Source organism: Centroberyx affinis, unplaced genomic scaffold, assembly GCF_046629955.1.
Source record: "Centroberyx affinis isolate AG114_WGS23_722 - 3 ecotype Tasmania unplaced genomic scaffold, CSIRO-AGI_Caff_v1 ptg001527l_1, whole genome shotgun sequence".
Classification (NCBI taxonomy): Eukaryota; Metazoa; Chordata; class Actinopteri; order Beryciformes; family Berycidae; genus Centroberyx; species Centroberyx affinis.
In genome coordinates this window covers 234,865-253,457 of record NW_027279987.1, presented here as the reverse complement: position 1 = coordinate 253,457, position 18,593 = coordinate 234,865, and the positions used below count along the sequence as shown (strand labels likewise).

Genomic DNA, 18,593 nt, shown 5'->3' with positions numbered 1-18,593 from the left:
CTCAACTTATGACAAATAATGAATCACACCTCCCAGCTCCCCTGAACAAAAGAGGCAGGAGGAGGAAAAACATCTCTCCCTCGCTCCCACCCCATTCCCCTCACACAGGATAGCTCTGCTATTAATGATAGCTTCCTGCGAGTGTGGAAAAGGGGGCTTGGCGTGCTCCGGGCCCCCGGGCCGACTCTTGTCGCACAGCACACGCCACACTTCCCCTCCGCCGCGGCCTTTTCCGCCTCTGCAGAGACCTGATGAACGATCCCCCTCGACCTTTGACCTTCAGTAAAGGGGGATACGTGGCACACAGTTAGGAGCGCGTTAGCAGCTGAGAGCCCCCAGGCATGCCAGGATTGGCTGAGTCAGCATATTCCTAAAGGACATGCCTGAGTCCAGCCCTTCAGGATTGAATGACCGAGGGTCCTCATCTATAGTAATGCATGCCACCCGCGGCTTTACCAGAAAACCGGGTGCAGGCGGGGGCTTATAGCAGCTACTATATAGCCTCCACACTTACTCAATCACTCACTCACTCTCTCAATATATAGTGACCTACTTAGCCTTCACTTGCAGCCCCACTTTCCAATCTTGAGGTGTGATTCGCGAGATGGAAAGCAAACGAAGCAACGTGGGTTATTACACCACCTGGGGAAGGGCGTGCAACGGCCAGACATCACCCGGCCTAAAGCCACCCCCCTACCGCCTGTCAATAAATGACACCCAGAAAGCCCTGAGCGAGCGACAAGACCTGATCTCTGTCATTATGATTACTCCAGCAGGCATGTCAGCAATGCCTGTCACTGGTTTCTTTGTCCACAGGATCACAGGGCAGCACGCCACCAAAAAAAAAAACCTACATGTTGCCTTGGTAACCTATTACAGTCATACAACGCTTGGAAAAGAGGAAGGATGCCAGACTTGACATCCCATAATGAGCTGGCTGTGAATGGGATGCAGTGGGGGGTTTCACTGAGGGCTATGGGGACTGTCAACATAAATACCAGGGCTTCACGCTCCTTTTCAACAAGGAGGCAAGACCCAATAGTGCAGATGTCATCGGGGAACACAAGGCGTCTCTTAGCCAATATCAAGAGGCTTTACAGCATCAAACTATTGTACTCTTTTAGAAGCTAAGTGTAGGCGCAATATCAGCGGAGATGCGTGCAGTTGGAGGGTGAAGGAGGGGATTCATGGTTGAGCCTTCTGGAGGTGATGTGGGTCTAATTCAGCAAGAAAACGATGGGAGGTTCCAACTTGATAATCCCACAAAACAAAGTCACTCTACCCACCCCACTTTCCTCTGACATCCATCCATGTATGTAGGTGCTATTCCTACTTTTAACAGCCCACAGTTATATCAGAAAGCTTGTGTCGAGTCTGAGTGGCACTTATGCCTCATCGTGGTTATGAAAAGAGAGGTGAGCACATGACAGTATACTGAGCTGTCTTCCTTTTCTACTCTGTGATGTAAACTGAATGCAAAAAAGCCTCACAAAAATTGAGGTGTCATCATTTATCCTAACACTGTACTACCACTTAAGGTGACACGCGTCAGCTGTCCTGCTACAGCGTTCCTCTGAAGATTTCAGACATTGTCACACACACACACACACACACACACACACACAAATGCACACCACATCTGCTCAGGGCCTCTATAAAAAGCTTTGTCACACCTCTGCTTGTGTTTAACATCCCTGGGCTGTTTCCATCTCTTGGGGGGCCAGATTGCTGACTCGATGGGAAGTGTCCTTGGCAGGAGCCCACATGGCCTCTAATCAGCAGCTGGACTTTAGAGACAAGGAGAGGTCGAGCTGCTGAACACGGTCACTATTTCGCCACTGTTCTTAAAGGGGAACAGCAGAGACGGGTATGCGGGACAGTTCATTTTGTATTTATAACCTAATCATTCAGCATTGCACCAGACAACTCCCGGAGAGAAAACGCACATCACTCCCCGCTCGTCCCATCAGACTCTTTCTGACAAGCCCTGGACCTCGCAGATATTGAGCAGATTACATAAGATGAATCCAGAGACCCCTGGGGCATGGTAGAAACTAACTGGTACTGAGCTGCATTTCGGCATTCTCACGCAGCCGTCGCAGTGATGTGTATCTCGTGTAAATGCCTATTCCAGACTGATCAGAGCAGGCGTGATATGGAGGTGATGAGACAGCCATGACGGAGCATTAGAATAACAACGTGCTGGATCCTCTGTGACGGGACGAGCCCACAGAAGACATGACATTTACTGAAGAAGGCCTTGTAGATTTTAAATTATTTAAAGTAATAATTTGTGACTTTTTCATATAAATAAATGCTTCTTTCTATCGCCAACTGTTATAACACAATAGTGATTCAACCTATGCCCAGTTCATGAAAGCTTTTACATTTGCTGCTGCCAGGTCTTGGATCGCTGGATAGAATTCTGGATGCATTTTCCATTTCCAGAAGTTCCAAACAACAGCAGTTTGTTTGGACTGATTAGAAGAACTGGGTAGTTAGCCACCATGGCTGAACAGACAAAGAAAAGAAACTAAAACTTCACACAAACATCAAAAATTCATCACAGTATTTGCGACACTTTGTTTGCCATCTCTGGGAAGTGCAATGCAAAAACACCACAGCAATGAGCGCTTATCGCCAAAGATGTTGCCAAAAAAACAAACACTTTATTAGAAAATTGATTAGAGTATTTCACATGTGAAAATTATATTTCACATGTAGAAATAGAGGAATTGCAAATGTGATATCAGTGGTTCACATGGAGATTTTTAAGATCGCATGTGTTTAGTACGATATCACATGTGAAAGTTGCAATCCACTTGGGATAAAAAAAAAATCCAGCTTCACATGTGAATTGGCAATCATATGTGAAATGATCTCCTTACATGAGAAAAATACCAGATGTAGAACTGTCTGTTCACATGGGAAAAATACAACATTCAGATGTGAACAAGAAATATTATGTCTACCTTCACATGGAATTTTGTGGGTAAAAAACAACATGCCCTAATTCACATGTGAAGTTTTGCAAAGGAAACTAAATATATATAAAAGATTAAGGTATTCCCTTTCCATATAGTTACTGGATTAATCTGGTTAAGTGAGATTGTGCCCTAAAGCTCAGGAGTATTGAAAGAGATTGCAGAGGAATTTTCAGACCCACTGCTTTATAATGATGAACAGTACAAGTTCGCAGGCAAGGACTTTAGGGTTGAATGCATGTTTGCATGAAGGACATGAGGCCACAGAGAGTGAGGCAGCATGGGAAATTCTTCACTAAATCTGTTCCCTCAGTTTGTGTAAGCAGCAGAGCCTGTGTGATTGGAATAAACACAACACAGTCACCGTTGAGTCTCTGCCTCTGAGGACATAATGCCATTTCACAACAAAAGCCCTCTCAGCCTCTTCCCAAGTGAAGAGGGTTCATTATCAATATCCTGATTAGGATTACAGGGGCTAGCCTTTTGTGCTAATCAACAATAAGAACACTTGAGCTGCAAATGCATGCACTCTATTATGATTTTGCAGGATAATGATCTCGGGATTGGTGAGAGGCTTTGATTCCAATCCAAATAAACATGTTTAAGAAATAAGCTGGTACGTCTGCCCTACATTTGTCTGTTGAAAAAGGAATGACTAGACTCCTGTTTTCTAAAAAAAAAATATACAGCTGATGAGGAAGAGAGAGGAAGGGATGATTTGTATATGTGTGTGTCCAAGCATGCTGCACTCAAAGGAAGATAAAACAAGACAAGAGAGGTAACACAGTAACAACGTATTTACAGACATGTCTTCCTTTCCCCTTCTCTATATCACATCCACACAAAGCCCAAACCAGAAGCTTCATTCCGAGCAGATTGTAAAATATGAATGGCCACTTTACATAACAATAGACATAAGCCTGGCTGTGGGATTCCTGCATGACAATGAAGACCGTCTCCACGCATAATCGCTACCCTCAACTTCCACTGCTGCATTGTACTGTACTTCCCAAACAAGCCAAAGTACGGCTGCCACTGGAGTCAGTATTGTCAGCCTTAGGAAAATATTAGCAAGGTAATGCAGTCTTCTGGCTCTGTTTCTCTGCTTGTGCCCCATGGGGGGAGCTGAGGTTGAGCATAGCCAGCTGGTATTTCAGGGCATCGGCTGCAGTTTTAGGACTTTGGCTTTGACCAAGAGTGGGTGAAGTGGAGTGGGGAATTGCTTGGCTAGGGGGGTGGTGCCGGTTGGGGTGCAGTTGAGGAGAAGGAGGGGGCAGGTGGGCCTTCTCGCATGCAACCGTTCCATAAATGGACTGGACAGGGATCAGAGCTGCAGGGGCTGCTGGGAGGAGAAGCCTGGTCTGGCAGCCCATTGTTCTGGAATGACAGTGTGTTCTCATCTGGGGGGAAAACAGTTTCTCCTCCAGGCCACGGACAAGGCTAAGTGACCATAACAAAGACTCATATCACAATATAGTCCGCCTGAGAGAGGCTCAACGCCAAGCTTTCCCATGCTGCTGTCCATGGCATACATTAACTTATTGGTCGCAATAACCGCCATATGGAGAATTAAAAGAAGAACAAAAAAATAAGCCTAATTGCACTGGGTTTCATCCTCTTGTATTATGCGTTATTTGTTCAGGCGAGATTTCTTTAGGAAGTGAATTCAAGTCAGCCATATAATTTTCATGCCACTTTCCTCTCATCACAGATGACCGCTGCACTCACTAGTCACAACATACATCCTCTAACCTCATGCAATCATCCTTACATGTTTTATGAATTAACCCATGATCTTATGGTTCCTACTGTATATCAATTATTCACTGCATCACATTCAAGGCCGCAAACATAACGCTGAACAGGCAGATTATTAACAATATATTATGGGTAGGGAAATGATTTAAATGGGGTAATTGAGAGTGGATTCACTAATGAAACTACAGCATGCAGCGTATTTCATCTGATTCTCAGATAGCCAGCCACCATCTATGTTGTCTCTCTCAATATCTGCCTCTCTTTCTCTCTGTCTGTCAGGTCAACTGTCTTTCTTCATCTCTAGCTGTCTTTCTCTGTATCTGCCGGTCTTTCTGTCTGTCTTTATATCTCTCTGTCTATCGGCCTGACAGCTCTGCCAGTCTGTCTATTTGTATTGCAGCCTGTCTTCCCCGTCTGTTAGTAACCCAGAATGAGGTGAAGCTGGGCGCGGATGTTTGGTGGAGCAGAGAGAATTCCTGATGCATGACCCCTCGACTCGGGCTGGACGGCAAGCTGTCAGTCTGCCAGTTCATTGTTTGGCTGTTGTGAGTGTCAGAGGCGAATGACATCAGCTCTAATCTGTATAGAGGCATAGTGAGGAGGTGATTTACCGGATTAACAACACTTCCCCTGCCGCCAAAGGCCGTGACCATCACACGTTAGGGACAGATTATCAAGTCTGTTGTCACTCGGCAGGGGAACAAACAAACAATATTTGAAAGGGCGAGTGTCGAGCTACAGTGGTACGCTGAGCTGTGCTGAGTAGTGTCCCGTGTATTAGATTTACTTCTTGTTAGGCCAAAGGAATTCCCATGAAACGAAGTAGAAAACTCAAACTCTAATAATAAGCCTCTATCGTTCTAATATTTCCTCAGAAACCCTTGTGTTGCTCTTAGTGTAATCCTCTTTAAACGAAGCAAAACATTTGCAATCCGTCACTTGAGTGGTTACATAAAGGGGTGGCTTTTCGTAAAAGTCATACCAGGCCAGTTGTGACGAAGACAAGCTTTCTGATGACTGTGTTTACGAACGGGGCCAGCTTTAATTAAGGCAAGCTTTCTGATGACTTTGTTCACACAGTCGGCTCAAGCCAAGGCTCTGCAATGTGTAACTTGAAACCGAAGACTAAACTGAGGTTGGAACGATCGGAGACTCTCGGACGATGGTGCCAAGCCCCGAAGGCCAACCCCATCATGTAAAAAAAATGCACAGGGACCAGAGAAGACACACTGCGATGCATTTCCACATTAGGCTGAGAAGAATTCCTCCCTTTAGAGAGAAATCCCAAGGGCTATTAAAATAAACAGGGGTTGGTTTGGCACAGCATCGCCCGAAACATCTGCTGACATCAAAATTGTGGTTTGGTGGTTCACCCTCAGTAGATGAAGCTGCACCAGGAGTCCACATCTCAGTCATTAACACAGGGTGACCTCAGATGGCTACATGAGCATCCATTATTTTTTCGAAGTCAGGTCAACCATATGTTGACCAAATGGCATACTGGTTAATAGCTACTGCAACAAAAAATGCAAAATGTAGTAAAACAGTTAAATTGAGACAAAAGCTTGATTTGATTTGATATGTTTTGCAAAGAGAAATAAACATAAAAGTATCCATAGACAAGCATGGCTATACCCAGAGGATAACACATTAAAATAAGAACACTTATCCCCAACATGGTCCTCAGACTGCTAAGCTATCATTTGGTCAAACAAATGATGATTATTAGCAAATTATTTCTCATTTGCTAATAGTTTTATCTGTGGAGAAAGATGGCATTAAATGCCAGGTCAAGAATTAGTAACAAATACAGCACATTCATAAGTGTAATCACTTGGTGGAGTCCCAATTCATCCCTGTGTGTCATAACATGAAGCGCTGCGGTAAGCGATTAACATTTAATGAATAGAACAATTAATTCTAACATGTACAGGGGTCAAAAAGCAGCAATTAGCGCGGTGATCTCTAGCCTTTCATACTGAGCATGTCCAGACCGATCCACTAATGATGAGGTTGACTCGCTGGCAGCAGCCCATTTGGACAGAACTACTGGGGTCAACTTAACCTGCTGTCATACAAACACAGTAAACGGAGGAGGAGAAAAAAAACCTGATCTGATTTATTCCTAATTCTGTCTTTATTGTCAATTTCAATGTTGTTTCCTATGTCGCCCATCCATTTGCAATGGCATGTTTTAATAAAAATGTAAACGTGTCAATCAAAGAGATGCAGCCTAATAGGCTGTAACTATAACTACAGTTTGCAGTGAAATGTCTTCGCAGCATACATTAAACACCTGTTACCAGCACTTGCTAGCAGCACTTGCCACAATTAGCATTAGTTCTGGAGGCTAAATTCCTATACAATGTGTGTACATGCAGGGTGGTATGCACACACACAGTTGCACTCTACATACACACACACACAGTCACACCCCCCCCACACACACAGATCGACATTTAGCGTTGGAATGTGGTGGAGCCCATAAAGGTTTCGTAAATGCTTAGAATATTAGAGGTGGCAAACCACACAAGACAAAAGCAGACCTATGAAATGCCAGTGGCATATTTATAACACACCATGTGCACTGTCTTTGTGTGTATGTGTGTGTGTGTGTGTGTGTGTGAGTAGGTGTGTTTGAAGAATGTACTAACTGCCAGGTAATTAGGGTTCAGATGCAGGTATGCAGAGCCGCAGGGAGGCCAGGCAGAGAGACAGACAGACACTCAGTGGGTTTAGTACGGCTTAATCCCCTGCCAGGCACAGCCACTACAAAAGCACTCAGGTAGGGACATATCGACACTGGTGTGGTCTCCATGATCAAAGCTTTCAGCGCAGCCCTGCCCTGATGCCTTGGAAATGGACCAATTAGGGATAAGGGGGGGTTGAGAGGGTTGGTTGTGCTGCGTTCCATACACCTAGCTGGCAGCAGCTTCAGACAAGGTAATTATACACACTCTCCCTGTCTGTCTCTCTAACACTCATACTCGCTGCCATCATGCCTCACTCGTCTCTCTACACCTCACATTATACCTCTTAAACATAGTCCAAGATACTATGGCCCACACAGTAAATGGGTTACAGCATGAGCCAGGCTGCAGCTACATGTAGGACAATTAAGTTCTGTAGCAAGCAGCGGCAGTTTAACCCTCCCAAAGCAACCGAATCTACACAGAGATCCTCCAGCTAACGTCAAACGACCAGCATCTAGAGTATGCCTCCATGCCTTCATCCTTCTGATTTATGGAGCTCGTCTCAGCCCCGTGCTCTACAGGGAACAGCGTCGTTGCTCATTTTTAACAGCGTCTTCATAGGACAGGGATTATTTCATCCATTTGACGGGGAGTCAGGGAGCAGGGCTTGTGAAAAAACAACTAGAATGTGCTTTGTCACTTTTTTTATGAGAGCAGACTTGGGCTCCCGAAAAAGGAGGACAGTCTGACATTAGCATACAGTCCTCTGTTTCTGTGTGTGTGCGTCTCTCGCGCGCTCACATGCACACACACACATATACATTCAACTTCATATAAGTGAAGGCTTGACCTCCAAGGAATACTCTTCTTCATGGATGAGCAGACTCTGAGCGCACTGCATTATAATTTTCAGAAATAACACCTTATAAAAGTGCTGCTTAACCAGATTGCTGGAGCAAACACTATAGAGCACACACACATACACACACACACACACACACACACACACACACACACACAGCTCATAGAATTCCAGCATTATGCAATAATCTCAACCTACAGCTCTGCCACTTCAGCCAGCAAAACCTTATCAATCCCAGGCTACAGGACAAACATATGACTTAATCCTTAAATATCTTTCTGTCTCCATGGCAACCTTTGCCATGGACCCTTTAGTCTGTGACCTCCTTGCTAGTAGATATGAGGGAGTAAGAGCTAATTATCCCACATGGGCTATAGGTCACACATGACCACCTGAAGGGATACAGCATAAAACCAATCCCTAAGGCAGTGACTGCATGTATATGTATGTAACCCTGTATGGCCACTTGTTCAAATGCAAATCCTGTTATTTTTATGAGAAACTTTGATGATCATCTCCAGAGTAATCACTGAGAGTGAGGTAGTGTGTGTGTGTTTGTGTGTGTGTGTGTGTGTGTGTGTAGAGACAGAGAGAGCTCATGTGTTGATTTGCGAGTGTGTTCACAATCTGGATCCTGACACAGACAGATGCTCAAGCCTGCTCTCTTGTCACTCTCCATCCTGTTGGGGCACTTGATTGCTTCATTTTCTTCCATCTCCACAGTTCAAAGAGGACAACAGGTTCATTACTGTGCATATGTACTGTAGCTATAGCGGTGGCTGCAGTTGTAGCGGCGGGAATTCTTCAGTTTACTGCACACGGTTGTTGGATGAAGCCTCGCTAGATATCTATTGCGTTTGACAATGCAGGCACTGAGTCAGAGGTGGTGAAAAAATGTACAAAAACAAATGATGTTTGCGGCAGTGAAGGAATATCTACTCTCTCTGCTTGCTGCTGCTCACAAGGAATCTGCCTCCTGTACACTGAACCATTGAACCAAAACACGGTCTAGAATTCAAAGGCTCTAATTCAAAAACACTAAGAGAGTAGACAACCTTTTTTTTCTGACTCACAAATATAACTGGGTATGGAAATGGAATGACTGCCTGCCATTCCAACTAGATAATCCCTATTCATGACTTATCTATGAGGCCCGCTGAAAAAATGATGCAATGGTGGAAATCACGCATTATGATAACAGCTCTGTGACCTTTTCACCTTTTAGCTGAAAAGACAAAGAAACTATACTGAATGAACAAGTTTAGAAGAAGATATAAGTTTAGAAGAAGATATATTAACAGAGCTGAGAGTATATAATTTAGAAAACAAGTCAAAAGAGAGAGCTACATTTTGGTACTGATGATGCGACTTATAGTCATTCCTGATGCAGATGCTATGCGGTCATGTAGACAGGCTGTCTGGGAGCTGCTGAAACCTTGGACCAGAATAGCTCTGATAATGTATCTGTCATGAATGTGTGTCATCAGGACCTGTTCCCTAGCACACAGTGGAAAATGAAATGGCTGTGCTGACTGCCTAGCCTGCTTTATTTAAAGCCGTTACCATGACTGCATAACTGTCAATGATATACATATAGCTCACATGTTATTTAAATACAATATATCTCCAAAGGCTAGAGGTAGTGACATTTATACTACCAAGACAAGAGACTCAATTTTTCAACCTGAGCTAAGTGTCTAAATGTTGAGATTATCATGGCTTGACGGCTCATGTTAATGACTGGAGAGAACGCTCAGCGAAGTTGAACTGTAAACTTGAGCTCTGTGAAATGTCACCTTCTGCTAACAGAGGTTCACATGTCCAGAGAATGAAAGCGGCTTAAAAGCCAGTTGATCATGTGAGAAACAGCACAGTAGGAGCGAGCCCCTCTCGCCACTTCCCTGTGAAATGAGAAGGCCAGCTGCAAACACAGCCTAAACGCTGCTTTCCCACATTTACACATGCTCCCTGGAGAAGGCTGGTCAAGTCTTTCAGAGGGGAGGGACGGACAGAAACTCCCTCATTTACACACAGAGTGGAAAACCATCCGGCGGAGGGATATCTCTTTGCAGCGATAATGCTTTAGATGGCCGTTTTCGAGGAACTACTTGATCTTGCCTCCTTTTGCAGACATTGTTTTTGGATTAGCAAGAGCGAGGATGTGCGATACATCTCGTGAATCATTTCCCAGTCTTTTGGACAGCTGGGAAAGCGCTCACACTCCAAGCTGAGCTCATGCACCAGAGACACTAGACTATCCAACATGTAAATTAGACAACGCAATAGCATGTGTCCAACAACAACTGAGACCCAGTGGGGTGTGTGGTCCGTTTCACTTTGCCGGCTGAGATCACTGCCACAGCTTTGCCTTTTAGTCTGGCAGGTCAAGAGCAGCGGGGTCACAGGTCGGTGTGCTGGCAGTTGGAACTTACCACACCCAGATGCTCTCCAAAGACCTAAATACTGGCGTGAGCAGTTTATGCTTAACAAACATGGTTTAAGAAGGCCCTAAACACAGGTCACAAAACAGCCATTGAGTGAGTGAATCTGTGCAGAGTCATTTGTGAGTTGCTTCATCTGATGGGAATGTGCTCCATCCCTCTTCGGCGCTCTATACAGGCCTCTCCTCTTTCTCTGCGAGGTAAACAGCGACTTCACTTTGCTAATTGACTTTCCCTGCCCTCTCAGGACAATAACACCGGTCCTTGACTTCTTTATGACTTCCCCTTTACGAGCCCTCGGTTGATTATGCCTTGGAGGAGCCCTTAATAAGGCCTAAGCAAACAGAGCTTTCAGCAGAAACCATGGAAAACTCTGAGGCCGTTGCGAAAGGCTTCCTTCCCTCCGTATGGCACAATGCCAGGCCTATAGCATGGGACAAGGAGAAAGAGGATATTGGCGGAAATATATAGTCTAAATGAAAAGCTTATGAAAAGCTTCTGTACTGCTGAGGCACTGAAAAAGCTCTTCATTACAGAAAAACAGCCATGTAATGAGTTGATGGTGCACACATTTTTCATGTTACAAAAATATACATAACACGCAGATACAGTACAAAACACAGAAATGTAATGAATACAGTTCTGTTTCTGTTCTTTTCAATCAAATTCAACCACTCCTTTTACCTGGTCTTTACTAGACAAGGATCCGGTGAATATGTTTTCTTCTGCAACAAAGACTGGCAGTATTGCAGTGGGGAGAGGAGGATACACTTCAATGCTTCGGATGACTTGCATGGATTTCTCAGATGAAGAATCGGTTCTATTCTCGACATCATATTTTTATCAGGAAAATCCTGGACCTTAAGTACCACTCAATCCCTTTTTCACACCAAGGCTTGGCAGTTGTCCAGTCGAGCCTAAGGGGCCCCAACAGCCACAGTGAGGGTTTTTTTTTTTTTTTTGGGGGGGGGGGAGATCATCTTGCGTTATTCGCTATAGGCCAACAAAGGGTCATCTCCAACAAAAAGCTCATTTCCCGTCAGGCGAGAGTGCTGGGATATTAATCACGATTAGAGAACTGGAAAAGGAAGTGAGGTGAGTGTGCGGCATGTAAGGTGGTGAACTTCTCCTTTCACTGCTGAGGGAAGCTAATAAGAGAGTCAGTTAAACGCTGGCTTTCCCTCTCCGTGTATCTCCCCTGACAGACACAATACCTATGAGTATCCGCTGCGTTTCTCACATTCATCAGGCCAGTTAAGCCGGAGGCCTCTTGTGATTCCCCCACCAGATTTGATCAGCTGTTGCGCGGGGTCAGAGCGAGGCCTCGAACGCCCCGGCTCACTTTCCTCCACTACCTGATCCCCCACACCACACACCAAGCCCAGTTAGGCCAGCAAAAACAATGTACCCATCTGTTTACAACCCTCTCTCTCTCTGCATGACACCCCAGTTTTTACCACCCACCCATCGGCACAATGCTGGACACTTGCCTCCGCGGGCCATTTCAATGGACGGAAATTGGGAATGCAAAACAGAGCAGCAGTGAAAGGACATGCGGCTCCATCAGCCCACATACAAACAATGGAGAATCTGCCTGTGTTTAGCTTCTCCTTCCTCCTGACACACAGCGCTAACAATGAGGCGCTATTATGACTGACTGTGTCTGCCATTTCCGACAACTATTTCAGATATTTGTGTTCATATTGAGGACACGTCTTTACATAACCTGCTGCGGCGCTGAGTGGAATTAAAAAAGAGCAACTTTGCAAAGCAAAACCCTTTTCCATTGTCGGCACTTATCCTCATTCTAATTCGGTAAAAAAGGAATTTGGATAAGATAAGATGAAACTATAATAATCCCCATGGGGGAATTGGGCCGTTGCAGCAGCAAAAGTAATAGGATAGAGCAGGGAAAAATAGAATTTAACATAAAAATAGAATAACCATTGTCCTTTCCCTGTGCATGTTATTATGAACAACTACAAAACCCTTGTAAGTAACAACACTGAAAAAAGGTCTAGACAAACTGACCACCTTTGCTTCCTTTATGTAACTAAATGTGTTAGTTTGCTAATATCTAACCCTGTGTTCACACTGTGAGCAATGCAATCAAGAAGTCAGCGAAAGTCCAGTAATTTCCTATAGAGCTGAGTGATCAGGGAAACTCAGTCAGTGTGTGGACAGTCACACTGGCTCGTCAGCTGAGAAACGTTAACCACAACTTTTTTATCATCCATCAACAGATTTGCATGCTTCCTTATTTCCGTACCGATGCGATTTTGTTTCATGACCAATAGTTGTGCCTGACAAGTGCAAAATAGATGAGAAGTTGATTACATTTAAAGCTTCTCTGCAACTTTTATTTGAAAGACTACAGGAATAAACGTCTCCACTGTTGGCGTTAATGGTAAGCTCAGAAGTAATTGAAGTTTTCTTCTGTTCATTTTGATTAATGCCACCCAGTTGCTGTAACATTATGAAAGGCAAAACCAAAGTAGTGAAACATACATGATTCGCCTGATCAAAACTTTGTAGCTGCACAAGATCACTACATAGATGCAGCTGGAGCCTCTCACACCGCCCACAGAATAGAGAACAGAATAGAGCGACCCATCAGCCAAGTTGCTCTCAGTGTGAATGCAGAGGAAGAAAAGCACAAATCTTAAACAAACTCCTCAAATGTCATCAGGTAATAAATTGGATCATAGTGTTTCATGTTTTGGGATGATAAAGGTGTGACCACAAGCCAATGAAAGGACGATAAAAGTTCAATCACTGTCCCAATCACTGTTTACACTACAGCACCTCTCTCCTACAACAAAGCAAAGCAGACATAATTTAATTGTAGGCCTGGAAGAATACTAAGAAATACTGACAAAGAACGAACTGATCATTTGAATTCACACTGTTTCTTTTTCTCAACAGGCTTTTGACTCTCATCATGTCAGCAATATGTGAAGAGGTTTCCGAAATACCAAACAGTAAGAATGAATATAACATTAACTCTATGGCTACACTGCGCATGACAATAGCCAAACAGGCGTCATCCTCTCTGCTTATACTGTTCCCCAGCGAGAGATCCAGAAATGTGCAACCCTGTCGCGCAAGTGTTTGTTTACATCAGGAGAAATAATACTCTCTCTCAGACAAGGGGTCTCTATGGCCTAGATAAGGATCATGGGTATTTATTACACCCAGCAGAGCCCTTGCACTGAAGTGTTGGATAATGGGTCGTCTCAGGAGAAGAGGGCATTCAGCAAACACTAGAGAGGATTTCTGAACCTCAGTGCTGATGTTGCCGACTGTTTTGCATAACAACCGACAGACAAAGCCGACGGCGCATAGCTGAACGCGGGGTTGTCAGAAAATCCCTGTGTCCTGAAAGCGTACAGCGCAGTTTAGAGTGGGGATGGAGGACTTGGTTGTGCTATACAATGAGCCTCCCTTGGGACTGACTTTGTGTCTACTGTCATTGCCCTGAGTCTGCCCTCTGTGGTCTCTGTCTCCGTCGGGGGTGACATCTCGTCTCAAGGGCGGAGAGAGGAGAGCTTCCTACAGGCCAATCAGAGACCGGCGAGTCACAGCTCCATCAGCCGGCCAGAGCTCCATCTCTCACACTCCGCTCACTCCTCCTGGGGAGAAAAGCGCTGGGCTGGAGCCAATTCAAAACTACAGGGTTTCACACACACACACGCACACATACACACACACTCACACACACACAGACCTTGACCTGCTCAGGCTCCAGAGCCTCAATGCCAAAGCTTTGGCTCTAAATAAACACAGCCTTCAAAGGGAGAGATAGTTTAACCCTCTGGAACCAACACTTTGTTTCAGCCCTGGGTTGGCAGATAATCCCTCACAAATCCCAAATCTCTGTGGGATTCACATTTATGGAACTGAGCAAAGTGGCACAAGTGCACAGACAAGCAATACGGGGTGACAAAACATACAAAATTGGATTCGAGGCTGTGATCAATTTGGAAATCAAATTTGGAAGTAAAGTGCCTATTGCATGGGATAAAAGATATCAAGGTTTTACTCACACAAAATAAATGGCGTTAATATGGATAATCCTAGCTATAAGTCAATCATAGAGGACGTTTATCATAGTATTGCATCTTGATCTTTTCAGGAATAATGGAAAGTCAGAATGGAAAAGTCCTCAATTGATTGCAAAGCTGTTATGCGCACACACACACACACACACACACACACGGGCGCAAGCACACAGGCATGTCAGCATTTACAGACACCCATGTGCATATGCATACACACAGACACAAAGACACCCCCCTCACACACACACACACCCAAACCAAATGCAGTCCAGTATGTAAACAGCAGCAGCCATTCAGTGGTGGCCCTCTCAGCTGGTAAGGCATATGATTCAGAGACACTTGTGAAGAAAGGTCACTCTGAGCCCTGTGAAAACAAGAGGCCCTCTCAGTCTGGCTCCTCGCAGGCCTGCAGCAGCCAGCCCAGCTGGGCGCTCTTCATTTACAGCCCTGCAATCGATAGCCCGCTGCCCATTCATCACAGCAAACGGCCTGGGTTTATATGCTCATGGACCTGCTCGATCCACGGATACTGAATGCTGAGGACCGAGGACACTGGACAGGTGAGGTCAGAGTAGATTAATAATCTGTGTGTAAATCTTTCCCCCCTACAGGAAATCACACAGGGTGAAAGCTCCTCAGGATCTCCTCTCTGCTTTCTGCTTATTGATCAGCAGCGGCTTCAGTCCCATCAGTCACCATGACAGCACCCAATCACACCTCAGCAAAGTGCAACAGGCCCGAGGATGTCTAGGCTTCACACTGGCATTTACCTATGGCTCAGCTTCTTCATTTCACTTGATGCTGAGCACATCAAAGCAATACGGCCATTACACAAGATGGACTTTATCTGAGGAACAGTGTGCTTTCATCTATTATTTATGATGGATGACTTTGGGCAGGTGACCTGGTATTGGGCAGGTGATTAACCGAGTATTCAGTCTGAAAATCTCATTTTTCTTAAATCAAGTGAATGATATGCAAAAGGGGTGAGATAATTTCTCTTGTTTCCAATAAAAATCAACCTGTTTCAAGGATTTTCTTGAATCAAGTGTCATTTTCTTGGAGGGATCTGCCTTATTGTGCAATGTTTTAAGAAGAAAATTCCTGAAACTGCATTAGAAACAAGTGGAATCATCTCACCTCAGTGGCAGAATTTGCTCACTTGCTTTAATAATAAAATAAGATTTTAAAAGTGAATATGAGACTAAATGACGGGCAGTTTGGGCAGCTTCAGTACATGTGTCTTACAGAAGATGCACTGTGTCGGAGTAGTGTGCTTTCATCCTTTATTTATGATGGATGACTTTGGGCAGGTGACATGACCTGGCAGTAGTGTACAGTAGGCATGATCAGGCTGCCTATGTTCCTCTTACCTTATTAGAGTAGGGCGGCCTGGCGAGGTTGATGCCATCTCTGATGAGTTTATCCCTGATCATGATCTTCAGCTTCAGCTTGGGGTAAATCACCAGCTCTCTCCGGTTGCCCAGCGTCAGGTTCCTCTGCGCCCCCATGTACCCACCGTTGCGCCCGACCCGGTCACTGTTAGGCTCAGTCCAGGACTTGGACCCCCGCAGCTTGGACTCGTACTGGTCCACCATGTGACTGGTATAAACCTCGGACGCGGGGGGCATCGGCTCCAGGGTGAAGTACAGTCCGCTGGCCGTCTCTTTATCTTCCTCTTTCAGCCGTTTCACCGCGTCGTGGATCCTTTGCCTGTGGTGTGGTATGTAGACGCCGATGGCATCCAGGTCGGGGTCTCCTATTTGTTTGCAAACCTCCAGATCGTCGTAGCCATTATCCACGAACGCCTCGACATACTGGGCGAGCTGGAGGGTCTTCAGCCACTCGTAGACGATGACAGGTCCGTTGCTTGTCATGTTGGCTGCTCTCAGTATCGGCGGTAACTCGGAATAGGACACTTCAGTGGGGGGTTACTTTCCCATTCGGCCTTTCAATCGCATTATAAGCTTATTTATCACGTCGTGATTTCTCCGAGTCTTGGTAAAGTGGGAACAAGCGGGCTAAACGAATTTTGGATTATCCATAATGAAAGGTTTGGTTACCATTCCCAACGTTGCTGTGCGTCCGAGATGGAATATATATAGGATGTATGAACAATGTCGGGAAAAGTCAATTAAAAGCTTAGCCTAACACAATCCGGGTGAGTGTGACACCTGTCAATATTTACAAATGAAGGAGATCACTTCAGCTTCACTTGAGGCAGCTTTCCAAATCCCCAATGTCATTTAAGCATCAAATTTACTCTCCCACGCTGATTTACCACGCGCCACCAGTTCCAACAATCACCCAAAATAAAATGAAAAACAATTGCTGCAAACTATTGTCATCCAAATAGCCGCTCAACTGAATTTCGCCCCTTACGCACGGTAGCTGTTGCGTCTTACAAAGCCTTTTTCCCCGCTGTGCTGTTTTTCGTCAAGTCTTGCAGTATCTTCAAACGGCGGCAAGTTGAATAAATAAATCCAAAGAATGGAACATGGACAGGGCTAAAAATGAAAGTAAGTCGGTTGGCAAAGACTGTACGGTTGGCGACCGCGCGGTTCCGCGTCCAGCCAGCCGCTCTGTCTATGCGTTACAGCAGTTCTCCAAGCCGGCACATCACACTACCGCGTATCCACAGCCAACATGCTCAGCGCTGCTCCTCCACCATCCACGCCCCCCAAATCCAAGAGTACCCTTTTAAAAATAGTGATGCAAGTCTCTCTCTCTCTCTACAACTTGTCACGCAGCCTCAGGGCGCACAGTGGGTCACCAGGTTCCCACCGACTTGTCCAAAGTTGGTCCACAACGAGAGCGCAGGAAAAAAAACACACAGTCGCACACTTCAAATGAACAGCCTCGTTGCTGGTTTGTTTCACATTATTATTCCCTCTTCTCCTATACGGTGCGATTTCGTCCACCGCGCCTCTCTCTCTCTCTCTCTCTCTCTCTCGCTCTCTCTCTCGCGCTCTCTCTCTCTCTCTCGCTCAATCACACTCTCTCTCTCTCTCTCTCTCTCTCTCTCGCTCAATCACACACTCTCTCGCTCAGCCATTCAGCATTTCTATGGTTTCGTTTCTCAACACGCACCAGCTCCCTCTATGTGGTGACTGGGGTACTGAAAGATTTGGCAGCAGTGGAGCTGATGTAATAGGAGAAATTGCAGTACTACACTATCTATCTATCTATCTATCTATCTATCTATCTATCTATCCATCTAAGGATATGAGAATATATTATATTTGAATCATATCCACCTTGTGATATGAGCCATCTGTGAAGCAGAATGGCAAAAAAACAACTAATTGCATTCCTCATCACATTTGTATTTGCCCTGGAAAGGTACCCACAAAAGACACTGTATCTGGGTCGACTCATATCCAACTGCACCCACAAACATACTTGCGTACACAACTTGTCTCATATTCTGTCAGTTCTCTCTGACTTTCAAGCATTGCAGACCAAATGGAGTCCTCCAGTCTGCATCAGATTGTGGTACCACAGGATGCCATCATCATCAATAAAAGACAAGCCTGAATGAAATAGGAAAACTGCCTAAGAAATCACATCCACACACACACACACATATATACACGCACAGATCTGAGGCAGTAACACTGCTTGAATAAGACCTGTCCTCTCTGTCCAAACGGATTCCAGGCCGGTCGGTGCTGATGCATGCTTTATCAAATGTGAGCTGACAGCTTGTTAGGGGTCAGTTTGATACAATCACTATCTCAGCTCGAGCTGGAAGTGATTTGCCTCGGCCCATTATGACATGCGGCAGGGGTAAC

The 18,593-nt window shown here is 45.1% G+C and overlaps 1 protein-coding gene across 1 annotated transcript in view; it reads right to left on the bottom strand.

Moving 5' to 3' along the window:
* Positions 1-16,785, bottom strand: part of LOC139650659 (sterile alpha motif domain-containing protein 5-like) — a gene marked incomplete at its 3' end in the record, with an annotated part of 74,629 nt that extends 57,844 nt beyond the window's left edge. Inside the window, exon 1 of the mRNA XM_071527395.1 lies at positions 16,173-16,785. Coding sequence (XP_071383496.1) covers positions 16,173-16,676 — 504 coding nt within the window. The remainder of the gene's footprint in view (positions 1-16,172) is intronic.
* Positions 16,786-18,593: the final 1,808 nt, after the last annotated feature.